The 27676-nt window shown below is 38.6% G+C and overlaps 2 protein-coding genes across 5 annotated transcripts in view; one reads left to right on the top strand and one right to left on the bottom strand.

Annotated features, from left to right (window-relative positions):
- Nucleotides 1–291: 291 nt before the first annotated feature.
- ABCE1 (ATP binding cassette subfamily E member 1) lies at nt 292–17126 on the bottom strand. 2 transcript variants are annotated; one of them, XM_074867402.1, is made up of 18 exons: nt 16989–17126; nt 11064–11231; nt 10676–10761; nt 10062–10159; nt 9556–9673; nt 7442–7579; nt 7205–7274; nt 6004–6100; nt 5347–5436; nt 4621–4742; nt 3729–3950; nt 3188–3247; nt 3044–3102; nt 2762–2872; nt 2525–2667; nt 2315–2437; nt 1059–1170; nt 292–824 (listed from the first exon to the last, which is right to left on the bottom strand). In XM_074867402.1, exons 2-18 carry the CDS (start codon nt 11164–11166, stop codon nt 777–779), a joined length of 1800 nt encoding a protein of 599 aa, XP_074723503.1. In that variant the 5' UTR covers nt 11167–11231; nt 16989–17126; the 3' UTR covers nt 292–776. The 2 variants fall into 2 exon arrangements, with proteins under 2 accessions (XP_074723503.1, XP_074723504.1); XM_074867403.1 differs by lacking the exon at nt 16989–17126 and adding an exon at nt 16928–16946.
- A 243-nt stretch (nt 17127–17369) lies between these two features.
- The window catches only part of ANAPC10 (anaphase promoting complex subunit 10), a 38152-nt gene continuing 27845 nt past the window's right edge, over nt 17370–27676 (top strand). For 2 of the 3 annotated variants that reach the window (XR_012628808.1, XR_012628809.1), the window contains exons 1-4: nt 17370–17740; nt 24154–24270; nt 25638–25728; nt 26529–26649. Coding sequence is in view for 1 of the 3 variants with exons in the window: in XM_074867394.1 (XP_074723495.1) it covers nt 24156–24270; nt 25638–25728; nt 26529–26649 (327 nt within the window). In the remaining 2 variants the exon portion in view is untranslated. The remainder of the gene's footprint in view (nt 17741–24153; nt 24271–25637; nt 25729–26528; nt 26650–27676) is intronic. The other variant, XM_074867394.1, reaches the window with a different exon arrangement.

The following is a 27676-nucleotide window of genomic DNA, read 5'->3' as shown; positions in this document are numbered from 1 at the left end:
GAGTGACTTAGAAAAAACAGCCATTAACCTTTTTTCACTGTGCTAAAGTTACAGAAGATTAAAAGGATTTTAATATTTACAACTTTATTTAACTGATTATTCTGTAACTAGGTTTGAGAATATGTACAGGGACAGATGACTGAAAAAGGCAGATATCTTCCTTCATATTGTTTGTGTTCCATTTTTTGGTGTTACTGTAGTGTAAGAAAAGGTGTGCGTGACAACATCATATAAATAAATAGGCTTTTGAATTAGTAATTCAAAAAATTTTGCACTGTGTCACAGAAGAGCTGTAAGTTAGGAGGATATTTATTTATGAAACCCTCATCCAGAGAGATTCAACCTTTTTAAAATAGGAGTTGCTTCTGTAGCTTGACATACCTGGTAAGCTTCCCTTTTATACTGAAAACAGCTTGAAAGACTTTTAAAATTAAGAGGAAGTGCAGTCAGTACTTGTTACATGAGTAGGATATACTGAATTGAAAACCTCCCTTAAATTTTGAAAAATCAGGCGACTCATTTGCGCAATTTCAAGGTGGTCTATTTTGAAAATATTACACTGAGAATAGGGCTGTGTCACCAAAATATAGAAAGTGGCAGTTTTACTCAGACTAGGATTTACACTGCTACTGGTCTTGGATGTTACACGCAGCAAGAGATTTTAAGCTCCAAAAGATTAAGTGTTCTAAAACCCGATCGAGCCTTCTCATCCACAAATATTTAGATTCCAATAGCCATTTCTTTGTGCCAGTTACAAAGATGCTCAGATTCAATATTTAGTCATCCAGGAAAAAGTAGTTTCCACTCTTCTTTTGTTCTACATCCTTGAGAAAAGAAAAAAGGTCAATGTTACTTAGTTGTCTTTGGCAGACGTGGACATAGCTGAAATAAAAGACACTTATCTAAACTTCTTCCTACTCCTCTTACTAGTCATTCCACATGCTGTTTTCCAGCACAGTAGAAGTACCAGGTTAGTCTTAATTTTGTTCCATATTTGAAAACCCAGCTTTATGTTAAACAGTCTTGGCTTCTTTACTGTAAAGGGGCTTCTCTCTTACCTTGATTGAATTGAGTTTGTTTATTCTTGGTCTGTAATTGTTGGGGTCTCTTCTAAAAGTGATTTCAAGTTGAGATAAAAACTTATTCATTCCAGCCAAAAGGGTCTGCGGACTGTTAAGAGAGAAGAACATTCCAGCTCAATTCTCAGAAGTTCTATACTAACAGGTTAAAGGCAGCTTCGATCTCCATCCTGAGCTCACTGGGGTCTGGTAACACAAGTGCGAGCTGTAGACGACGTACCAGGATGTGCTGCTACATTTCCAATCAAATCATGGTCTCAGACAGGGAGTCGTAACTGCTGCACTTATCTTTCAGCAGTATCTCAGCCTGGCACTACAAGACTCCAGGCTGCTACCTCCACATGATTTTTACTTTGTATCCACACCTGTGTGTGCTGGAAATTCCACATTTAAAATTCCAAGGAAAAAAAACAGTTGCACCATCAGCAAGATCTAACAATAATCTTCATGTATACTGATGCTGAGGAATGGTTATGTGATTGTGATTTTTTTAATTCAAACAAGTCTGCTCTTGGAAGGAATACCATCAAAACCAGGCTAGCCCTGTGTTGGGAACACACTGGTAGGCCAATGTGTTTACTTCATCTGGCTCATGTTAAGTACTTAGTAATTACACTGTTCTAAAAGCCTGGTTTCTAATAAGCCTGCTCCTCAAAAAGTCTCTGTAATTTACGTGAAATTATTGACAGGAACAAAAGCAGACATATCAAAAGGGCCAGCTTTGAGAGTAAAACTCACAGATCGGGCCCATGGCATGTTGCTGTCAAGCCCTGCACTTCATGAGATTTGCATGCACGTCTCGTTAGTACACCGCTTCCTTTTAATACATCTGAAAGTTATTGTCATAAGCATAATTTACAATTGATCCTTTTCTTCATTCCTTACACTTGATGCCACTTATTTGTTCTTCTCTGATTGTAATTTAATTGGTGTGCAGTCGCCTAAGACTAGTTGAAGCCAAGAGCTGGTCTAGTTTTAGAGGGCTTGGTTACGTCCTCCAGCCAGGCCCCAACTCGGTGTCTAGGCAGCCTCTGACTGTGGGTTGATCCCATTTTCTTTTTCTCGCTTCAAAACACAAGCCAGAACGCCCAGGACACTCTTGGATCGCTTTAAATGCAGCTTAAATTTCCAGAGTTGGAGATACTTCATCTCCTTGTTCTTGTTGCTTCTGATAAACAGTTTATTTCTACGTTGTCCTCCTTTATCTTGATTACTAATCCAAACAAGTCTCTTACCTGTTCGCAAGTGTGTTCTTGGAAGGAATACCATCAAAAACAATCACACGATCAGCAAGATATGTAGCCATGATAAAATCATGTTCTACCACAAAAGCTGTTTTTTTAGCATGGAGAATGAAACTGAAACAGAGAAAAAAGAAAATGAATGTAAACTTCTTTTAAAACTAGTGAGAATTTCAGTTATTTTTCCCACTGTGTATACTTTACCGTTTAATGACTCTAGCAGCCATCAGACGTTGTTCAGAGTCTAAATATGCTGAAGGTTCGTCGATTAGGTAGACGTCCGCAGGTTTACCAAGACAGAGAGCTAATGCAACGCGCTGCAACTCACCACCAGACAACGTCTGAACCTGTTGGGGCAGGGGGGAGTAAGGCCAGATTTAGTTCAGGTACAGGTAGAGAATGAAGAAAAACAGTCAGGATATTGTCTCACGCAATGAATACCTCCTGGTCGATGATGTTTTCTATCTGAAGAGGTTTCATCACATCAGTTACAAACTGGGGGTGTGTATAGGCATCTCTGATCTTCTCGTGAAGTAGCTGACGGACACTTCCCTATTAAAACAAAAACGCTGCCCCTCAGTTTTATGCAGCATACCACAAGAAAATGTGAAGAAATAGAATTAATAGAGCTTTTTGTTCCTGGCATAAAGAAATTCTACCTGCGTACTAAGAACATGGTTTTTGTAGCAAACACAATACTTAATGAATAAGGCTTAAACGTACCGTAGATTTAGGACTGATCTTCTGTGGTTTGTAGCTGACGTTTAGAACTGGGACCTCACCTATGAAAAGATAAAACTTAAGAGTGAAAACAAGAGCCTTTCCAGTATGTTCAAAATAGGTTTCGACTAAGGTATTAAGCACTACCTCCTTCATCAGGCGTAAGTCTTCCTGCAAGCATTCGGATAAATGTAGTTTTGCCAGTTCCTAAAATAAAATGCAAGTTACGTATTACTTTGGACTTTTTAGTAACTTAATCGTTAAAGTCACCAATACAAAAAAAATACAGGCTTAATGAAGCATACATTTTAAAATTAGACTGCTTTGAGAATTCCTGTATTTGCTTTCAGCAAGCAGCATTTGCTGTTACTTGTTTTTTCAAATGGAAGAGTCAGCTCAAGCTCCAGTAGTCTAGACTTGTGGCTGAGCTCACCAGGTCAACCCTCATCTTGCCAATCTAAGTTCTTAAAATGGGGTAAAAGACAACCACAACGGCATCACGACCACTCAGGAACTCCCAGTTCCCGCTATTCAGAAAGCAAGATCCTGGCTTGACATCTTTGCTAGGAAACAAGCAGTTCAACCTGACTCAAACCCAGTAATTTTGAAGCCTGGCTCCCAGGCTGCAAAAGGACTTTAGGAACATATTTAGGGCATAGAAGCAGTTTCCGACAAGAACTGCACTTACCGTTTTCCCCCAACATCACCATAATTTCAGAATCAGTGAATTCTCCAGCTACTATGGATAGTTCAAATTCTCCCATCTTTTTTTTCATTCCTGGATATTTGTACATACACATCTTTTTAACCTCTTCTTCATTCGCTGTCTCAGCCACTTTAAATACCAGAGATGCATCTCGAAACCTTAGATTTTCTGTTGGAACGTAGCCATCTAAGAAAATGTTTATGCCTACGAAGGGAGGAAAAGAGATCATTAAACAAGGTCTACAACAAAGCAAGACAAGGTGAATTTCAATGCTTGGCTGTAAATTCCAACCAGCTCAGGAGAACACTGCATTTTAAATAGCAAACCTCCTATTTGAAAGTGGGTACATTATGCAAATTGAATGAAGAAGAATCTTACTAAAATTACAGAAAGGCTGTAGAAGCTCTTCCTGAAAACCTAGTATTAGTAATGTGTGTAGGGTTTAAAGAAACTACTGCTGTTGGACCCATTCTCACAAAAACATTTGTTACGGAGTCTCAGTGCTAGAAGTGGGGTGAGTTCAGTTGAACACTACGTACCTCTGCACTGGGCAAACTGTCTCCTGCCCTTTCGCTACTATTTATAGGGTCTTTTGTGTAACTCCACTGTTTACAAAACACCTGCAAGTATCAAAATCATGTCCATAGCAAGAGACAAGGGGCATTTCATAATATTAAGACTTCCTGGTAGAGTTATAAATTTAGGATCACGTAAAACAGAAATTCTGTACAACATAAACCAGCAGTTTTTTAGTTACTGAACTGTAACAGGAAGAAGACAAGTTCATGCAGTAGACAACCAGCATTTTGGTACCTTTTTTTCTTCCACAGATATTTTTGGGTATGTTTAAAAAGAGAAATATGGCAAGAATTACCTTCTCTTACGCTGAAAGGCATAGTAACAACACCATAAGCACTTGGCACACCATACAGGCAGCAGATAAAGTCAGAGAGATAATCTAACACACTTAGATCATGCTCTACAACAATAATGTACCTGAAAAATAGAGCCAGAGAGATGCTTTTATACTTCAATTCAAAACATTTTTCTTTCTTTCTTAGTCTAGTCTTGCATAAGCAAAAGCTATCAACATGATTTTCATTTAATATAGTTTCTTAGCTTTATACTAAATAACAACAGAGTTCAAATCTCTGATAAGCATTTTTTTTAAACTGTCCAATAAACAGACACTGTGAATGACAAGTTCAAAGTCCATCTTCAGTGGAAACTGGCAGCTTCTTTATGTATGGTAAGTGGAAGCATATTGATTGACTGGAGTGAAAAATAGCACATCTTAAGAAAAAAAAAATCTTTGTGAGAAGGGGATGGAACAGCAATATTCAGGTGAAAAATAACCACCTATATTTTCACATTCTTATTACAAAATCTACCCCAATGCTGAAATAGTAGAGAAACTATAGGAAATAAGTTTCCAAAATGCAAAGGAATAGAATATTACTGACTTAGAATATTTTAAACGTCTATTAGTGTACCATACTGAGAAGTCAGCTCTTCTAGGGAGATGGACTGGATGTTTCTTCCCTCTGTAAACAGTCACCTATTGTTACAGTCTAGCAAAACATTTAAAGGTTGTATTTACCTGTCAGGGTTTATTAGGGATCGAATAGTAATGGCAGCCTTCAAGCGCTGCTTGACATCTAGGTAGCTAGAAGGTTCATCAAACATGAAGCTAGCCCCAAAAGAAAGAATGAAAACTTAGTAATGCAAGCTCTCTACATATTCAAAGCTAATACTAACATTTCAACCATTAAATACGAATAAAACATTATTATTTATATTGAGACAAGAAATGAGAATTATGTACTGACACCTGCCTTGAATCTCTGACGACTGTCACGTGAAATTGTTCAATGGTTCGAGTTAAGTATTAATTTGCCAGAAGCTCTGGTAAAGTTATCAAACATTACTAGAAATCATCAGTGAGGAATCCTGTGCATTCAGTTCTGATTCAGCTTAAATCTAACATGAACTGAAAAGTGCAAAAATTCTTTAGGAGACTGGAAGACAGACGTCTTCCAAAAGAGAAAAAACCCAACAAAACAAACAAGAAAAACCAGTCAGATGAATTAAAGTATAAAAACCCCAGAGGTTATATAGCGAGTAAATATGGGTTGGTAAAAACAAATTATTTTTTAAGTATTTTAAACAAAAGTATTATTTCTAAGAATAAATTAGAGGACCATATTCTGAGACAGATCATTAGAAGCAATGTGTAACAGAAGTAAATTAAACATACATATCGGCCTTCTGAATGCAAACAACTGCACAAGCAAATCTCTGAAGTTCTCCTCCTGAAAGGTCCTCAACATTTCTTTCTTTCAGATGGGTTAAGTCTGCAAATAAGTGATTCATTTTAGATATGTTACAACCAACACACCAATTCATATTTTTATTACCTACAGAAACATGTATAATCACAGCAGACATCCTACACAGAGGAAAAAACACAAAGTAGTGTTCAGTTTATACAGCAGCATCATAATGCTATTTGTAAGTCACAGCTTCTCTGCAGCACTAGCAGATTAATTTGTATGGCTGCTTCTTATTATGCAGAAGGATTACTTTTCTATTTGTTTTTCCACCATGTATTTGGTAAAGATCTCTGGTCCTAAAAAGCAACCATACCAGTTTTCAAAGTGTTTCTTGTTAGACCTGGCTGAAGAGTTTGAATTTTCAGGAAAATCAAGTCCCCCAAACATTAGATGGGCAAAGCCAGTATTTTCTCATCAGAATATACGTTTCAAGAATATAGTATTTCACTAACAAGTTAAGTGGGAGCCAAAGACCAAGCTCTTGGTGGCACAATGCAGCCCCACCTTTACCACTCAGCTCCACAAAAAAGAACCCTGTTGTGAATTTAGCGACACCTAAATTAACACCTAAATTTAGAAACAACTAAATTCACAACACCTACAAAAAATTACCAGGGCTGGGCTATACAGATGTTGTTCTTAACTGCATTGTTCTCAGAAGTCAGTACTACTCCCATTATAATTAGCTATATACAACTTTTTTTTGGTAAGAAAAAAAAACCATTTTTTTTTGGTACTTGGATAATATTTCTTAGATGCAATGGTTCTCACAAGAGAGGATGCTAAGATTTTGCCAGAGTTGTGAGCAAGCATGAGCAGCAGATGGTAACTGGAATTTTTCCAGATTTAAAAATAAACTTTTTCTACCATGAAAAAAACACTGCATTAAATTCTGTTAACTAGTATCTATCAATTAGTTTGCCTTTGCCACTAGAAACTATTATCTGCATTGGTTCAGACATGCTTACAGCAAGTCCAAGGCTTCAAACTAAATAATCTTTACTTTTTTCTCTTTTTTTAACTGGTATAATTTAAATCTACTATCACATTAGTAGTACCTTTATTTTTTTCAGTAGATACGAATTTCTCAAATGCTTTGAAGTTTGACTTTACAAAACTACTTACCAAGCTGCTGACATACAACAGTTTGCGTCTTAGTTTCATCCTTCCTATCCAGAATTGATCCCACTGTTCCCTGCATGATAGATAATAAAAAACCTCTCAACATTATTTCAACATTAAAAATTTCAGACAGTAGTGGATTTTCGTCATTGAATTATACTGCTAAAGAAAATCTTTAAACACAAGAGAAGTTTTACAGGAGGAGCTCCCAGCCTTCTATTAGCTCATGAAATTTCTCACCTTTGCAGCTTTAGGAATCTGGTCCACATACTGAGGTTTAATGATAGCTTTCAGGTCATCTTCCAGGATCTTGGTAAAATAATTTTGTAATTCAGATCCTCGGAAGTAAGTCAAAATTTCTTGCCAGTCAGGTGGATCCTGTGACAAAATTAAAGTCTGTGTTTAATTTTACCGTTCTAAAAACATCATAAAAAAGTCAAATTTTAAAATTCCTATCAATACAGCAAATAAAATATGCTTGCAAGATCAAAAAAAAGCCTGGATAAAAGTTAGTTACCAAACTTATGCTGCCTCTGCAAAGTTTGCATTAAAAAAAACTATAGAAAAATTATAAAATTACAAAATGGAGGTCAGAAGTTCAGACTTTTTTTTCCCCCAGGTGCATTGTCACCTGCATTCTCAAGAAAAAGCATTTTAAATTTGCACAAAGGATATCCAAAACAGTCCTTAAACAGTTAAGAACTACAAGTGAAATTACTTCATGGAGAAAATTACAGTATGGATTAGTCTAACTGCACTCATTAGCTATGTGATCTAGCTACTCCAAAGGAAAAGGGTTGGACTGATAAAATCAACTTGCGCAAAAGACGCAATAAGATCTGGTCATTTTCTCTGCTTCATTTCCAAGAAAACAGAAGGAGAAGACAAAGGAAAAATGACAACCACAAAAAAAGGAACTGTTCAGTGCAATCACCCAGGAAGAAGTCCCAACTGGTACAGTTTTGTTTTACGCAGCATACTACTCTGGATGGTGCCAAGCTAATTATTTTGATGGTAAACACTACAGAAACAGAGTGCCACAGCTGTATGTCCAAACCAAGCGAATACACAGAGGAAATGATTCCTAAGTTTTAGAGCAGAAGCAACACGAAAGATTCAATTCATACCACGCGTTTCTGTGGTCATAATGATTTGGCTCTTCACAGGAAAGTCTGATTTTGGAAGCATGGTAATTCAATTAAGTACATATTCAGAAAGTCAAAAGTTTTGCTATTTCTGCAATACTACCACCTGAAACAAGAAGTCCACAAAATAATATAAACCAAACTTGAAACAGAATGGAAAATGTAGCTGGGAAATGATTATTTCTTTGCAGTTTTAAGGGGCAGCCACAAAATGAATAATTTATTAAATTGTTACTCTTTCAGGTAAAGAAACTGATGAAGAAAATTTGAACACACTTGTTCCTACAAGTCCTTCTTGAAGGACAAAAGCGAGCGTCAGAATACAACTGTCAACACAGGATTTGAAGGTGAGAAGGTGATAACTGAAATACTGTTTTATAAGAGGAGTCACAATAGTTATTATTTATGTCTTTTATCTAATAATATTCACTCTCTGGAGTAGTGCTAGGTAAACAAACCCCTGTAAATTACTTTGCTTGCTGGCTGCATGGTTTGACTTAGGGTAAATACACAGGAAACTGGATTATGATCTCCCATGAAGACCAGTAGATCACAAGTTGTTCTATGTCTGGTTCTCAAAAAATACTATCAAAATTTCTAAGTAACTATCAACATGAAGAAACTAAGGATTTTCAGAACTCAGTATTGAAGTGTACAGTGGGAAATACCTTCAGCAACAACTTGTAATAACTACACATTTTATAAGAGATCATCTTCTAAAGAATCAAAGATAAAAAAGCCTAAGAGATCACAAGGACACATGGAAAGTGCTCACAGAGACTAGAGCTGTTCAGCTAAAAACAATGTTGAACTTGGAAGAAACTCCAAAACTTGAGCTACCTAAATCCCTTGGTGGGGAACAGGTAAATTGTGCAGGGGAAAAAAAGCTGACATTTTAAAAGACTGGTATGAAAAGAAACCTTAAGTGTGACTTAAAGACAGAAACCTACCTCTGAAATTTATCTGTAGTGAGTTACAGTTAAAATTGGTATCCTTATCTTTCTTGAAAGATATACAGAATTTGCAAAAAAGCCTTTCTTACTAACATCCTTCTACTATTGTTTCTGTGTGGAGCAGGTCACTGGCTGCTACTAGGGGAAGTGCCAATGTCCTCACAAATTCTATCATGTTCACAAATACAAAAATTCAGTAAAAAAATACAGCCACAGCTATCTATAATGCCAACTCTATATTATTGCTGATACATACATCATATTTTCCAAGATTTGGCTTCTGTTTTCCTGCTAAAATTTTCAAGGCAGTTGATTTTCCAATACCATTGGTTCCAACCAGTCCCAGCACTTCACCTGGACGAGGGATAGGCAACCTGTACACAACATTGATAACTCTGGATTATATTAATGCCATCAGACACCAACATTTGGTGGTAAACATTACAACCTGTTTTCAGACTTTCTGATTATTTCAGCCTACTTTGTTTCCTTGCCAATACATAATTCAGATTAAATCAACATTCCTTAAAAACAGAAGATCAGGACAAAGATTTAAGAGCAGTCTGTTCTTTATAAACAGGAGCTGCATAAAATGAGCGCTAAAATTTTATTTCATTATAATACTTTTTAACAAGAAAAAAATAATTAACATTCAAAAAGGAAGCTACTGAGGTAATAACCACAAACACCTTGATGTGCACTATGTTTGGACTATCAAAAACTTTTTTTGACTCTTTTACATTGATTTGAAAAATAAAATACCTGTGAAGTTTGAAGGCATTGGCACAATATCTATGCGTTGTTTCTTTCTCCAGGTTGCTAGGTAAATTAACAATTGACAAGGCTCCAAAAGGACATTTCTGTAATTGAAATAAATTTATAGATTACTAGTGCACACAAGCAATTTATTAACAAAGTGCTATGTTCTGTAGTGCACCCAGCTGTGCATTTAAATACTTAAAAAAGAACTTGTACCAAACTACTTCACTTTCATTTACATAGTCAACTTTCCAAAGAAGTTCTATACCACAGTTTTCAAGTTAAATAGTTACCAATATAGACTGTCAGTCTGACACACTGCATATATTCTCTAGCTCTTTTACAAAAACATCTTTCTACTGGTCCGTATCTACAGCCACAAACAAACAAAACCAAACAAAAATAAAGCCACAAACAAAAAGTTACAACCCACACCCTGCAACCCAACCAGTTCAGTAAACTGACACAGTACTTTGCTTTCTATAAACAATAACAGTTAGCAAGGTCTGATCATTCAGGGAAACTAAACTGCTTTTTGAAGTTACAGTATGCATTACTAAATATAACGGCATAATAAAGAAATTTTAACACGTTAAATAAAGGAGCCTAATTTTTACCTTGATGCAAATACCACAACCGATACAAAGTGTTTCTGAGATCCATGCTATTTTGCTCTGTGATGTGACTTCTATGCAGAGTTTTCCTGGTGAAAAAGAGTACGATTAACTGAGGAAAGTTTCTGATGAATCACAGTTCTTGCCAGTACTACTAAATTCCACAGAGGAATGTGTAACTGATTAACATTCATGCAACCTCCAGATCACCTGAAGACCTGGAAAGTGGCATAGTTGTTCATGCTTTCAGTGGTATCTCTAAAGGCTTTATGAAACAAAGCATGAATGATAAACAAAAAACTAGCAATTATAAAAGTATTGCGTCCTTCTAGTAGAACATTACCTAAAATGTCTCCAACTGATTACATACTTTGTAAATGACACTCCTTACCCATTCGAACTACAGGACAACTCTTCTTGCATTCTTGACGGCATTTCTTTGGCTTACACTTGTCATGGTTGACAATAGCAATTCTTGTTAATTTGTCTGCCATAATGCACGATTTAGGGTTAAACACATACACCAGTTATGAGGAGGAATAGCGGGAGTCTTACAGATCTTAAGAAAGAAAAAAAATCCAAAAGAGAACATAATTACTGACAGCATAGAGAAGAACATACATATCTGAAGTTACTACTAGCAGAGCTCTAAGATGAAAAAAGCAAAATGATTTGATTTTTTCCTCTCTTAAGCAAGATGGCAAACTGGGCAAAGTCTCAGATACAAGTAGTAAGGCTGCTGATGTGTAAATAACTGCACAAATCTTAAACATAAGCATTCCATTCCTTTACTATTTCTCCACTGTAAAATAAAATCATGATTATATCTGAGAATGTATTTGTTTCCAAGAAAAGCATGTCGTAGTAAGAACAGAAGAATCTATACTGCTGCAAATTTCAGTTTCACAAGCTGCCTTGTGTAAAGTAACCCTGTTCATGCTACAGGGTCTGGTAAAGTCAAATTATGACTACAACTATTACTCCAGTAATCTGATTATAATATTCATTTTGCAAACTCTAAGCCAATATTCTGTATTAAATGATTAAAATACTGTAAAATGTAAACCAGTTTCCAAAGTGAACATTTGTAGTTGCATAGAGAAAAGTAATCCAGACAATGTGAACAGACATACATGATGATGTTTGATTCTTTTAACTCGAGTTTCGTTAGCGTTTGAATAATTACACTTACATTCTGCATTTCCTAGTATAGTATCAATGACTATCATATATTTCAATAAAAATAAGTGAGATTCTTTATAAAATTATTTTTAGAAGAGAAAGGTCTTGGAGCGCTAGATGATGAAATATTCCTGAAATCACAATTAAATACACTCAAAGAAGTGAGATTACTACTTGTATTCATCTACATAACTGTCTCTTCCCTTGCTTAGGTATTTGTAATGAACACTGACAAGCACTGGATTGTACTGGGAATTTATGTCAGCAATTGCAGCAGAAGGGAGGGAAGGACAAAGAATTTAAAATGTAAGTCTTGATAGATAAAAAAGGTGGAATGTATTTTAAAGTGCATTTATATTTCCTTTACCATATTCACACACAGTACTGAGAATAACAATAATGACGACTTTATCTTCCTATGAGCCACACGCACCTAAGGACAATTACCCTCCACTCGCTCCTGCTCCGGAACAACAAAGACAACCGAATTACAAGGCTCTCGGAAGTTTACAAGTTATTACAGATGACAAACTGATTTTTTAGGTCTAAAGAAAGACCATAAATACAGCACAAAGCATCCGCTAAATAAAGTGATGGCAGCTCTACAGATGATGCCAACTGAAAATCATTTCAATTTAATGCAATATGCATCAGTAGTTCAAAGACATAATTGGGAAGGAGTCTTGAAATACTTCAGGTTTCTACACAGTCCACATGTGCACTTCCTTCCAAGAAAAGGATTCCAACATTTCTTATTAAAGAAATATTTTCTGTTAGATGGCCGGTTCATCTTTGCTCCACCAACCTAAAGTATTCTGCAGTGGTTTAGAGACTATTTACTACATACAGCTATTATATGAAGAAAAGTCGTGAATTCCAATCTCTGAAAGAACCAAGAACAAAATAGGTGTATGGCACATTTATCACCTTGAACTCCATCCTCCCCTAAACCCACCTGTGAACTTTAGTTGGAAGGAATCCTACAGATATTACTGTAATATGAAAGAAAGGAAGAGACTGGCATCTAACAGGGAGCAAAGGTCAGAAACGAAGATGTTATTGTATCTTTAAATCCATTATTACCATAGTTATGAATATTTTAAGTGGTTCCTTGTAAAAGCGGTAGTCTTATTTCTCTTTTCAATTTCCAAAGTGGTTTTAAATTGGTGTCTAAAGATATTCTCCATCAGATATAAATGGATGTAATTATTAGTCATACTGCCAACCTTACTGTGGTAGTTTCTAATTTTTTCAATTTTTTTCTCTAATCTTTTAACATTTCCTAAACCAAAAAGTCCTAATAACATAGTTGGTGTTTTCAAATAAATGACTGCATATTAAAAAAAAATTAAAAAGTGATTTTACAGTTCTGCATTGTCAGACTAGATTGACAAAGTAGGGCTGAACATTGCAATTACACCCATAGGTGAGGCCAACAGACATCGAATAATGAATGGGTTTGCAATTCTCACTTTAATACATTTTTTCTTCCATAGAAAACACAAACCTGAAAGTCTTATTCTTAAAAACTGTAAGGATGTTTGAGTCAGCAATATTCTAGGAGACAGATACTGGGTTTTGTCAGTGCTTCAAATAAAGACCCATTCTTTGGGAATATATCCCAGTGCTTTTCATAAAAGTCCTGTAGTTTGCAGTGCACAGAGTTTTCGGGGGTGAATCACTCACCCTCTCTTTGCTTTCCCAAGGGAAGGGCCTCACCTGGGTCAGCCCGTTCTCCAACAACGTCGGTGTGGCCGAGTACCCTGGGCAGACAGACCGACCACGCTGCCTATCTCCCGGGCAGGGCTTTCCCTGCTAGTTCTCTCAGCTCCAGCTAGCACGGAAAGGATTTCTACAGGTTACAAAGCAAGCTCTAGAAGACAAAGCTGCTGTACCCCAGGAGCCTGCCTCCCCTGCCCAACCTCCCAAGCTGCTGGTTGGGTTACTGCCTGAGCAGTACAGATAGCAGACCAAACTCCGTCCTTAGCCATCCACCCTCGTCTGGTGCTGGGTTTAAAGCACCAAAGCAGGACTATGGGGTGGGGTTTGCTCCAAGAGACCAAGGCAAATATGGCTTAAAACAATTGGGTTTTGCCACCTACCTCAGCAAGCTTTCCACCCAGTCTTAGTGGGATAATCAGGCTGAAGTTTACACTACTACCCATTGCTGAATCAGATGCGGGTTGGTTAAGTAAGAAAACAGCCTCACATTTTTTTTATGTCTAACTTACTTGTATGAAAAATGCTGATCTGTGGTGAAGAGTTTTGAAGGGGCCACAGAAGTAAGTACTCCAAACCTTTATAAAGTACCTGGTGGGGGGAATAGGCTAATGAACCTGCATGGAGACACACGCTCGTCCCTCCCTGCTCCCACCTGCATGATGGAAGTGTCACTTTATCCAAAACTCTGCAGGGTCTTAAACCATTTTCAGTAAAAAATATTTACAACTTCTGTCACTTCTGCAATATTTCCAAGACTGTCCTGATGTTTGTCCACAAGAGAAAAGAATAATTTCTACTTAGAACTGACAAGTCTAGAGAAAACTAAACAACGCTGTCCAAACCCAGACTGAACTCAAGTTACATATTTATATGCAGTTAATTTGGTGGCATTTAACATACCAAATAGGATCGTTTGATTTCAAGGTGCAGACAGTAGAACTCTCCACAGACCTGTGGGTCAGCAACACATACAATATGCATACGCTACAATGCTGCATACCAGTAATTGTTAAGTATAGTCAGCAGTTTAAGGGCAGGAGAAACTGGTATTCAGAAGTTCATATCTGCATTTCTGCTTTCCAAACCATGAACAGAACAAAGTGCAAAAATATTAATTTGTTACTAACTACAGAGTAAAGCATTATTTTGAATTAGTGAATTCTGATGGAGTGACAACAGAAAATCTTTCCAGAACAATGGACTGGCAACACAAGTGAAAGAATAAGAGAAGGAGTAACAACTGCTAGCAAAAAAAAAGTTCTAAAGAACTTGACAGTATCATTTATTGAAGCCAAAAGCTGTTCATTAAGTCCAATTATGACACTTAATACAAACACTAAAATGTCTAAAACTAAGACACAAAACATGTTATCACAAGCATTTTAAGTCAGTGTTCTTAGGGTCTGACACAGCTGCCGCTATCTCTGACACACCAGAAGAAATTAAAAAAAAAAACAAAACATGTAAGCAGACCTTGCTACTTGTCACAAAAAGCAACAGCAATGTCCAGTTTGTACAACAAATGTAATGTACTTGCATTAAGAAATGCTGATATTTATTTCTTTCACAGGCATTAGAATTATATTAGATTTTATTAAGTCGAGTCAATTATGACCCAGAAAGATTTATAATCACATTGAATTATTCGGACATAAACAAAGAAACATTAAAAAAAATTAAACGAAGGCTGAAACATAACCAGAGACAATTCAATTAAATGATATGAAGGCGAGATCTGTGTTCAGAATTGAGGCGTACTTCAGTCACTTTGCAGAAAAACAGTTAATATTTTAATAATTTAATTATATTTTAATAATTTAATAAATTATATTGCATCACACCTCAAAGATAAATGCTGTGGAAGGTAGTGAGAATGAGTAGCATTTACACTTTCCTCTGAAAATAATTAACCTCAAGAATTATCTCTCAATCCATTGCTGATGGACAACATAGAGTCACTCCATAATAAGAACAAGAAAGTTAAGAACTAGAGCACCCAAAGTTTAAATGAAAGACAAAGAACAAATTTTCAAACTGCATATGGGAGATCACTACATTTATAAATGTTAAAGCAGAAATAATAGCAAATGCTACAAGAACAAACAAAATCTACTGCGAATGAAGAACTAGTCTATGCTTAAGGTTTTGACGTTTGTTTTAGAAACTGAGACAACTTACAAAAAGAAGTTGAAACAAGCCCCAAATCTCCCTACTGTATTTAACTCCTATTACTCATAAGGCACAACATGAATATGAAAATAAATACAATGTTAACATGAAAAAGCATATGGTCAAATATACTGACGCAGCATAATGAGTGGGTGTGTTTAGCTGGTGCTGAACAATATTCATTATCACTCAATCTTTAATATTTCCTTTTAACACAAAGTAAAATGCATGGGAACAAACCCATAAATTAGCAATCTACCACAGGAAAATTACAGTATTTCACACTAGAGTTTAAGAAACCATAGCAGAGAAATTGAAATTAGAACTTGAAAACCGTCACAGAAACTTGCAGGTGAAATAATTAAGACCATTCCAGAGAGGCAACACTACCATGGTCCTAGAGAAAAGCCCTGCCAACCTTATATACTTTTTTTTTTTTTACACATACCTTGTAAAAAATAGCCTTACCCTACGACCTTATTAAACCTGCAAGAAGTCTTGATCTCCTCGCCACACAAGCACGCACGTGGCTATTAACTTTCTCCAAAATAAGGCAAAACACGGCTTTTTCCTCCAGCAGAGGAAGGCCCCTGCTTTCACAGGAGAAAAATTCCCGCTTTCCCTCCCCCGGACCCCGGCCATCACAACGCGAGGAGCCCTCCCAGGGTCCCCACACGAAAAGCGATTCCTGCGGCCGAACCCATCAGCAGAAGGAAACCTTTTCCCTTCACCCTGCTGCTGCTGCCCGGCCTAGGACGGCTGACAAAAAGGCAAAGCACTGGAAGATGACGTACAAGTCGCCAGAGAGGACGAGCCGCATGTACGGGCAGTGCCAGCCAGGGAAGGGACGGCCTCCCACCCCTCACGGGCCGCTCTTTCTGCCCGGGCCGTGCCCACGCCGGGATTCAACGGGGCGTGCGGCCCGGCTCCCTCTGAGCCGGGGGGACACGGCTTCAGGGCGGCTCGGCGCTGCCGGCCCAGGCCGGGAGTAGCCGGCCCCGAGGCCCGGGAGAGGAGCGGCCGGCTGGCCCCGCTCCCAATGTGGGTGGGGGCGAGTCCCAGGCCCCAGCGCCGCGGGAGGAGGCCACCCCCCGGGCCGAGCCCAGCGGCGGGAGCAGGGCCGCCCGCACGGGAAACCGGCGGCGGCTCCCAGCAGGGGGAAGGGGGGGGGCCCTTCCTTACCTCCCCCACGCCATGCGAGGAGGCCAGTATCCCCCCCACCCGCCCGTCAGAGGCCGCCTACCGGGAAAAGGAGGAAGAGAGCGAGGCGCCCCCGCTCCCCGGCCGGGCCGCAGCGGGGAAGCGCGTCCCCTGTCCCGCGGGCCGGCACGCAACGTGCTCCCGCCGCCGCCACCCGGCCAAGATGGCCGCCGCCCCCACAGGGAGGGGCCTGGGCGCGCACCATAGAGAAGAGAGGAAGGAAGGGCACGAGGTTCACCATAGAGACGGCGCCTCCGCTCAGCGAGACGGGGAGAGAGAGCGGCGCCGCCGGCGCGGGGGCGGGGCCAGGTTGCGCTCCGGGGAAGCGACGGCTGGTGACGCCATCTCCGGGTGACGCCGCCGCAGAGGCGCGTTACGCGCGAGGCGGGCCCGCCTCCCCGCCCTCATCCCGGGGCGCTCGGTGAAGGCGGCGGCGGCGGCGGCGGCGGGGGGGCGGTGGGGATTGGGCCGTTACGGCCTAGCACCGGCTCGGGCACTGAGGGGAGACCCGGGGCGGCAGCGCGCGCCGAGCGCCGCCCCTCCCCGCACCGGCTGCACGCGGGCACCTGCGGCCGGGCTCCACCTCCCCCCGACTGTCGTTCCCTTGGAAGCCGGGCTCGCGCGGGGCTCTGCGCGTGCGCGGCCCCGCCCCGCCGCCGCCTTGGCGAGCCCCGGGCGGGTCTTCGGGCCCCGGCGGAGGCGGCGGTCCCTGCCCGCGCTGAGGGGACCCGGGCGGCCCCGGCCCTGCTGCCCCTCGGCCGCCCCCTCACCCGCTGCAGCGGCTCCGAGGATCAGGTGGGGACGGTGTTTCGTACCGGCCCGGGGGGGCTGAGGCGGCGCGGGAGGCGTAGTTCATAGCCGCCCTCCTCGGCCGGCGAGGAAGAAGAGATGAGGTGGCGCGTTCTGCCGCCCGTCGCCTCCCGGTGTCTCGGCAGCCGCGGGAGCTGTGGCCGTGCCCGGGCAGAGGCTCCGTTGTGGGGCGCGTTGCGCTCGCTTGCCCTTTGGAGCGCCCACCGGCTCGGGGGGGGGGGGGGCTGGCGGCTGTTTAACCGGGCACCCCTGCCGGGTTCCTCCATCAGGGCGTGTGGGTGTGTTTGCACCGACCCCCCCGGCTGACCGAGGGGAGCTCGGGCTGGGGAGCGAGCACAGCCGGTGGGCCTCGTGAGGAGGTGTTGCTGATCTGCTTCCAATAGTTGAGGGGTTTGTAGGCCTGGGGGACCTGGCCATAACGTGCTGTTATAAAACGAATTAATTCTACTTAAAATCGTAATTAAAAGTCCTACAGAGGAGTCGTGGGGGGAGGGCTACCGAGGAGCCTGAGCGAGGGCAGCTCGGTTTGTCAAACCGGCTTCATTCTCTGGTTGCTGTGGTTTTTTAAACCTTTCACCTAATGTAAGTACTTGTAAAGAAGGACTTGCATCCTTTAAAGAACAGCTTATATCCTTACCAGGTAATTTTGGAAGTCTGGCCTTGTACAGAAATGCATCTTTAAAAAATGTATTTATTTAGATTGATTTGGGATACGTGTATAAAAATTGCTAAGGTAATTCTCTTGCGCAGTTGCTCTAATTACCTTAGTTTTAGTAAAATGTATTTATGTTTGTGACAATGAAAGACAAGTAACTTTCACTAATAGGCTTAAAGCAATATACTGAAGGCAGAGTAAAAATAATAGGTGTTTAAAATTGTATTGAGAGAATAATCTGAAAGATCAAACGTACAGGTGAGCTAGTTGTTGAAATAGGTTGCTACTGAACACTTACTAACTTTGTTAAATATTAATTAAATATTAGGAATTTGAATGTTCAGTGTTAGTGTTTAATCCTCTATCTGAATAAAAAAAAAGGAAACGTAGTCAGAGACTAGTTTCTGGATATATTTTGAGATCTTTAAAGTCCTTAAACCAACAAGGATCCATCCAAAGAAAAAGGAGAGCAGGGAAAAGAGCTTGTGAGGTAAAATGAGCTGTGAAGTATGAAAGTCAGGGAACCTGAGGTATGAAATCCCCTTCTGTTAAGAAGAACAGGAAAAACAGTCTTATAAATCATGGATGTTGCAAAAATGCTGGAGTAGTCAGTGCTGCCTTTGTTCAGTTTCGCTGGAAAAGTTATTGTTAGATACTTGCTAAAACTGAATAAAATGTTGGGAATGCAATCAAAATAATAATTTAAAAAAAAGAGCAAAGCTAGCTGAGCTTTGATCCCCTGAAAGCTTCTGAGGAGGTGGTTTTGGAGAACAATGTGTCAGTAAAGAGAAGACAATTAAAAACAATGTGCCAACAGAAAATGGACTAGTTAGGTTTGTTCTTAACAAAAGTCTGGATCAAACTTTTTTTTTACAGTAGCCAATGCAGTAAATGAGGAAGGAATATAAGGGGTTTGTCTTTGAGTTTTACAGGATTTCTGCCGTTGTCTGGTTTGATGTTAAAAACAAGTTACTGAAATGTGGTCTAAAAATAATTTTTGTGAGAACTTGTACAGCTGGTTGAAAAATTGCTTTTGAAGCTAGCTTGTAAATAATTCGCTTTTAAACAGGGGTGTCACAAAAGTGTCCTCGTAGGGAGTTCTGTTTTGAATGTATTTTTACGGTTTTCTGTAATGGTGAACGCAAAAGAGATACGTTGCCAAGTTGGAAGGGTTGCAGGCACTGGACAAGTCAGGGTCAGAGTTCAAAATGATCTTAATATTGATAGCAGATTGGAAATGAGTGTAATTAAGCTCAGTTAACAGGAACTGAGGGAGGAGGAGAACACATAATTAGTGGAAAGGGTGTTACTGAACAGCAAACAGTATCCCAAAAGAGCATGTGAGCACTGTAGTGCATAGTATATTAAATATTAATTGATAATATGATGTCCTAGATAAATGTTATTTTGGCATGATAACAGGTGTGATTAAACATAAAGACAAGGAAAGTGATTGCTCTGTTGAATAAGGGCCTTAGCTAAAATAGTATGGCTGGTTTTTTTAATGGTAGTATGTAGATCTCTAGACTCTGCAAGAATATTGGGTTTATAAAACTCAGTTTGTGGGGAAACTTTAAAGGCATAGGCAGAAAAGAAGAAAGTAAGCAAACTTGATGAGTGCCCTCACATCTATAAAAGGGTCACTACGTCAGGGCTGGTGATTAGTTTTCAAGCTCTCTGTAGAGCAAGAGAGAGAATCATGCTTGTTTTTAAAAGGGAATACCCTAGTTGGATGTTAAAGCAAAATGTTTGACTTTTAGGTTGACAAAACACCGAAGCTGGCTGTTCACAAAGACCGTGAAATCTCTTTTGCCAGAGAAGTAAATGGCTGGACAGGCTGGTCTCTCAAAGGTCCCTACAGGTTGAAACAGTTCTGTGTGTACTAATGCGATGGCATTAGAAATATTAATGGGAGAAAACGCCGTTGGAATCTGCAAAAGTTTCCTTGAGCCTGGATTTTTATGGGGCTCTAGTAGAAAGGACCAGGATGTGTCCTTTTCTATCTTCTCTTCGGTGTGTTGCAGAAGAGTATGTTTGTGCTTAGCGAAGGGTTTACATTCAGGTGTGCACCTTGTAAAAGTGCCTTCCACTCGTATACTGAGAATGACCTGTCTGTTCTGGTTGTAAAAACTGTAGACTCTTAAACCATTGAAATCCCTTTCACCCGGTTTATAAACTGTACGTTTGTTAAAACATCTTTAATGGCTGCTACTTGACAGGGATGTTCTCTGGAAAAGAGCAAACTTCTCTAAGGAAGATGCTGAGGGATAAAGAGTTCAAGGAGGGGGGGAAAAAAGCTTAGCTGCTGCCTGGTCTTTATCGAAGGATGTGCATGCCATATAGTGGCAAAATGAAAGTGTGATGTTGATCGTGTCATTAAGACATTTATATATTAATATTGTCAATAAGGAAACCAGCGGCGTATTAGTTATGTTTTGGGATAACGGAATTGAAAAATCAGAGATGTTTCCAGTCAGTGCTTTATAGGTGCGGTGTGTCTTTTCATTCTTCAGTACATGTCAAGGAGAAGGGCTTCTAGACAGATTACTTGCTTTTACACAGCCTGCAAAAAATGAGGAAAACCGGTTCTCTTTCCATTATCTTTTTGGGGTAAGAAAATGTTGGGTTTTTTTATTTGGTGACTTAAATTACTTTTAAGTATTTGTCTCTTCTCCAAAATGAGGTACTTGTACTAGCTAGCAAAATGTCTACTACTTGCTAGCAAAATGTCCAAAAGTGTTACTTTGGTGAGCTGGCCTGTTGCTGTATTATTTTGTCTTAGTACTTCTATCAGCTTTCTAGGCTTTTAAAATTCTTAGAGTATTGGGAAGCTTTGGCTATCCAGAATGTATTGTTACTAAGCTGGTTAAAGAGAAGTTCTGTCATGAAAATCCGACTTGATTACTTCAACTCATTAGTTCAAACATTAAAGATTTTCAGTCTTTCACATCACTAATGCACAATTTGTGGCGAACTTATTTGTCAGCAGTGTTTTGGAGTTGAAATCTGGATCTTGAGTTGCTTTGCCTGCTAGATAGAAGGAAACGAGCTCGGTTTAAGACAGTAGGAAACTTGGGTGGTGTTTCTTGCTGTATGTTTCAGACCCCCAGAATGTATGCTCAAACTTTTGTGAACCGGTGCAATACAGGTCTTGGCAGTGTTCAGTGATTTTGAACTTCACTGTGTGTGCTGAAGCTTATGAGAAATCTCAAGATCATTGTTTCAAGGGATTCGGCATACTTTAAAATTCTAGTAATTTTTCTAAAAAGCACGTGTAATCAGTTTTCTGAGAGAATCTGACTGTATGACGTATTTTCTGTGATTTACCTTATTTTGGTGGGTTTTGATGGGATGTTTGCATATTCCTTGTGTCTTAAGGTTGGGTTTTCCTTTAATCTGAGAACAGCTATTTCTAGGAATGAAGATGTGACTATCCGATGCGGAGTTTGTTGTTAATTTTCTCTTGAAGTCAAAATAATAAAGGAGTGTGAAGACTTGCTGGTGGTGATATTCAAGAGGTGTTTTGTATCAAGTGAATAATTTAGCTTTACTTTATGAAGTTGAATTTTCTATGTTTACATTTTGAGGTGGGAAGAACAGCATTATTGGTTTCTATATAAATCTGAGAATTTAAACGAATGCAACTCAACCTCTCTTAGGTGGTTTATTGTCGCAAAAGTAACAAAATAATGCAGAGTTTGGACTAGTAGGTGATTTGAGCTTTAAAATTCATGAGTCCAGGAAAATAGTTTCCCCAGTGCTTAATAAACATAATTTGACTTCTGGTGTAGGGTGGGAGTTGGACTAGGTGATTTTTTTGAAGATCCCTTCCACCAGTCCGAACCATTCTGTGAAAAATGTTTGTTTTTCAGGTAGCTGTGAACTAAGTGTTTTGTAATTTTTTTCAAGACTATTTTAAATTTTTAAAAGATAAGAATACTTGTGATATTGTGCTTTACTGAAGTTGCTATCAATAAGTTTAAAGTTGTATCAAGTAGCAACTAGAGCAAGTAATTTATTTTCTATTCTAGTCTATTCTGCAGGTATACAGTTTTATGCTGTAGCCAATTCAGTAGACAACAGCCACATTTGAAAGAGCCTATTGTAAAGACCTGATAAAAATTTTAAAACGGATAATGCTGTATTTAAATACAGTGACTAGGGAAGATTTATGTGCTGGTGTCTTGTTATAGGAATGGCTAAATGGATTGCCTGTTTAATTTTTTTTAATAGTTTTGTATTTTTTTTGAACAAAACTTTTCCGCATGGACAAGAACTTTAAAACATCTTGTTGCATGAGTTGGTTTTTTTTAATTGGATGGCATTAGGATTAGTATATCTGTGAATTATATGAATATACGTGAAATCTGTAGGATTAGCTGTGTAGTGTTCAACCCACTTTTCTGAGAGGATGGTGTTTGAGCAAGGCTTTCTGTTTGTGGCCTTTTGTGACACTTGCTGTTGTCAGTACTTAGATTTTATTACACATGTAACTATTTCTTCAGATTTTTTTTATGGTAGTCAGGACTACTGTCTTGTATGTGAGAAAGTAGGTAAAAACCCCCTGGAAGTCTGTCTGAAGTCTGTGTTTGCAAAATGAAAAAAAAAAAAAAAAAAAAATGAGCCAAGGGTCAGTAGAAAGTGTTTGCGGACAGCGATGTACACTACAGAATTCAGATTTCCTGTGTCCAACAGTTTTTAGCGACAGAGTTATTCTTACACAGACAATCCTATCTCTGCTTTGTATTAGTTCTGTAGTGGTTAAGGTCTGGATCCTGTGGATATCAGCCTAGTTCAGTACCTTGTTTGCTATCTAGGTGAAGTACTTGAAGACTTTTCTGAGATTAGCGGAGCATAGTATGATGTGCGTATTAGCAAAGGATTAGAAGTCAGCTCTCATTCACTGACTCCTGAGTGCTTTGTGTTTCATTTTAAGATTTAATGTAGTTCCTTGAATTTACGTGTCTTTGGAATATTATTTTCTTATGGAAAAAAAGGTCTTTTAAGCTACTGTCTAGGAAGTAGTAAGGTGCTACATGATTATGTTGTAATACATGTGGCAGTAGTCTAGGTGTTGAGACTGAATGGGATTACTTGAGCAGTACAAGTCACAGGTTAATGATTCCAGATGAACTTGTGAAGTTAAGGAAATGGACTGTGGATACATGTGGCAATAACCAATTCCTACCAAATTAGACTGTATGATTTGTTTAAACTCTCATTTCCTATTTTTAAGGAGAAGTACTTGGGAGGACAGGCTTGCTCTAGCTTCTGGACTTGCAGATTAAAAAAACCCCTTTAAGTGCATGTGGGGGGAGGGAGTGAAATTGTTGATTTAAAGGCTAGCAATACAGGGTCTGTTTTAGTTTCTTAAAAACTAACAAAACCTTAAAAACCCAAATCCTGAAACCCTGACTGACTCTGTACCTGTGAATTATAATAATACAAGCAAAAATGTCATATGAATGTTCCAAGTCTGTATTGAATTTTTAGGGACACAAAATTTACATGTGTTTAGAACCTCTTATTTAAAGATATACTTTATTTTTTACTTTATTATATATATAAATAGAAGGTTCTACAGGCATGCAAAAATGTATGCATGTATGTATAAACTCCATGTTCTATTAAGTCTGAAGTGTGAAGCCAAAGAATTAAAGTGTCTATATGAACAAACACAATCCTTTAATTTTCCAATCAAGCTAAAAATATATCAACTAACTTACTTGTTTTCTTTTACTAGAAATGACTACCCCAAACAAGACACCACCTGGCGCTGATCCAAAGCAGTTAGAGAGGACTGGTACTGTTAGAGAAATAGGCTCCCAAGCAGTTTGGTCTCTCTCATCCTGTAAGCCAGGTAAAATCACAACAAATGATGTAAAAAGCTGAATGTTAATTTTTCTTCTTAGAATATATAGTGGTTTATGTTTTTATAAGAAGACATACATACAGAGTGTAGCAGTAAAACTGCTGTAGTGTAAGCTGTATGGGTAGCCACTACAAATAATTTTGGCCTAGTCTATATTTGATGCAGTATGAAAGTTATAACTATATCAGAAATCCTAGAATGAGGAAATATCTCATACTAACAAAACAGATCTCTTACCAGTTTTATATGAAATTGGTTTTTTTACTTGCACAGTGAACAAACTAAACCATGTGAGCAAAACCACACCCAACACTGTGTAATTGTTTATGCTTTGGCATTTTGCCTGAATATCTTAGATTTTTAACTTAAAAAACCATGTAGCTGGGTGACCTAAATGTTATGTCCAAACTTTGTGTGGACTTTGCTCCCTAAAGTCCTGTGAAAAAAGTGAAACTGTTATAAGGTGCAGTTAATGATAGCTTATACCTGCTCAAAGTATCTGAAAATCTATTCTTTTGAGGTAGTTGAGTTGCTATTTCAGAAATAGCTGTTGGGAATTGATTCTGGTATCTTGCTTCAACCTAGAGTCAGTGATCCCTTTATGTCACGATATTGTGCTCAGGCTGAATGTCTTTAGTCTGATATCCCATTATCTTCCTTGGAGAAAAATATCATACGGTTTATTCACTTTGGAATGAAGATAACTTTTTATTGCAGATTAAACTTCAACTGCTGAATTAAAGCTGCAGCTAGTGTGGGCAATCAATAAAAGGATATGATTAGTAAAAGGACAGGTAATGAGGGAACAGGAAAAATAAAGATTTGGAGTTGTTTCTTTAAATGTGACAGCATTGACTTTTAGGAATACTGTTTTTTGGCATCTATTTATTGCTTGTTCTAGCTACTAACTTGAAAAAGGAAAAATATTTCAGGAGACTGCTTGAAAAGAATATTTGACTAAAATTTTACAAATCAATGGTCTCTGCTAATGGTTTTCCTTTAGTTCAGCAGTTAGATTATGGAATAGGTGGAAAAGCCGAACCATTAAGTATTCTTCTTGCAATTAGTATGAATTAACTGTTTGAAATTTCAGGACATGTTGAATGGTTTCAAACCCCACAGACTTCAGTAGATCAGAATGTAAAGACACTCAAGTGCTGAGCTTTGACAGATTCCCCTGTTTTGGTTTTGTGTCACAGAAGCATAGACACAACTTGGAGATCTAGAAATATTTTCTTATATATTATAACTTAGGATACATACTTCAGTTTGTAACAGCTGAAGAAGAGTTATGTCTGTGATGTCTGCATCACAGAAATGAGATATTCAAGACTATCACATTTTCTTTTTCTTAGGATTTGGAGTGGATCAGTTGCGAGATGATAATCTAGAAACTTACTGGCAGTCAGATGGATCACAGCCTCATTTGGTGAACATCCAATTTCGGTATTAAAGATTATTCTACATGGGTTAGGGTGTTTTGTATAACTATTGATTACTGTTCACCAAGATGGGAATTTTGGAAGTGCAAGGACGACTCCTGGTTTAATCCCTTTACCCAACTGGTAAGAAGCCAGTTAGGTAGCATTTGAAAAAATGAGATTTTTTCAAATGTTATGGTTATTAAATGCCTAAATAAGCAACAAAAAGGAGGAATGTTTAATAGTATGTAATTTGTAACAGTTTCATATTTACCTAAGGTGACATTTTTGTCCTGACTTTGAGTGTAGTTTGAAGAGTAGATGCCTATTTTTAAAGTAGTCCTGTGTGACTTAACTGATTATTTGAGAAACCTTTCCCATTCTATTCTGTGTAGGATGCTTTCAGTCCTTTTTCTTTAACCAAACTCTTAAGATGAGGTTAGATGTTTGTCACCTTTTTTATTTGCTTTCTGGAGAACTCCTTGGTACAGTAATAGAGCCCGTATTTGATAAGCTAAACATATGCTTAATCACGTACAAGTGCTTACTTGGCATCTTGACCTTTTGTTGTATTTCTTGGTATACTGACACTTCTGAAGGAGACAAAGGAGAAGAGTGAAAATGAAGTCTGTGTGTGTAATTTAAAGCAACTATACAACTGGAAAAAAGTTTTTTCCACATTAAGAGCGGGGTTTTTATAAATTAGTAGACACAATTCTATTAAGTTTTAGAATGTTTAAATCTGTAGTTAGTACAAACTAGCAACACATTCATCCTGAATATTTTTCGTTATGATGCTTACATAGCTTTTGTTGCTTCTTGCAGAAGAAAAACAACAGTGAAGACGTTATGTATTTATGCAGACTACAAATCTGACGAAAGTTACACTCCGAGCAAAATCTCTGTCAGAGTAGGAAATAATTTTCATAATCTCCAGGAAATCCGGGTAGGTCAATGATGCTCTGCTTTCTGTCTTAAGATAGTCCTCTCTTTAGCACAGCTGATGAAATGAAATTGGTTTTGGAGGTAAAATACGGCATTGTGCTTGGAGGGGGAAATGGCCGGGTTTATTTTGGTGTTTGCTTTTAGTTTTTATCTTGTAAATTTACTAGGCTGGTTTCTGGTTTTTATCAGGCTCCATTACCTACATGGTTATAAGAGACTTGATATCTAGATCCTGTAATGGAATAGAGTGGGGTTTTCCAGAACAAGGCTGTTGAGAATTGGTTAAACTTCGATCTCCTTTAAGATATCTGCAAACCCTATGCATTGCATACATCAAAAGGGAGAGTTAGCTTTTAAATACTTGCATTTTTAGACTTTAAAAAAAAGGCACAAATTCAAGTTTTCATGAATGGGTTGCTCAGCTATTGAGTCTCACTAGGAATCAGAATTTAAAACTTCAGGTTTTAGTTATGGCTGTGTGGTGCATAAATATCTTTGGAGTCTGGATTTCATTTTTGGGAGGCTGCATGTACTCTTATGAACTAGTAGCATCTGATTCAAAGCTCACTTTGAGACCCTGGCAGAAAGAAATTGGGACACAAGGCCTGATCGTCAGTTGTGCAGAGGTTTCTTTGTGTTCTGCTGGTTGGAGAATCTTCATATAACTGGGAATCTGGTACATATTTGCTAATAGCTGGTTCTAGCCACTGCTGATGGTGAGAGCTAGCAGAATTGCAACACTTAACTTTTCCAGCATTGTATATAAAACAAGCAAGATACCAATTTAAATTGGAAGTCTAATGTAAAATACCATCAGGTGTGTTCATAAAGGATGTTTTACTTTTAAGTATAGTGTCTAATCTTTTGCAATGCTTTTTTTACACTGGGCAGTCACCAAGATATAGAAATTTTGGAAGGGATGTAGTATTTTTGTTTTTAACAATATGATGCAATATCCACTTTCCACTTCTGTAGATACGCTGTTTGATGCTTAAGACTTTGAATGGGATATAGATTTGTAGTGTTTT

The sequence above is a fragment of the Strix uralensis genome, chromosome 4 (assembly GCF_047716275.1).
Source record: "Strix uralensis isolate ZFMK-TIS-50842 chromosome 4, bStrUra1, whole genome shotgun sequence".
In the NCBI taxonomy this organism is placed as follows: domain Eukaryota; kingdom Metazoa; phylum Chordata; class Aves; order Strigiformes; family Strigidae; genus Strix; species Strix uralensis.
This window is presented reverse-complemented; position numbering and strand designations above follow the sequence as displayed.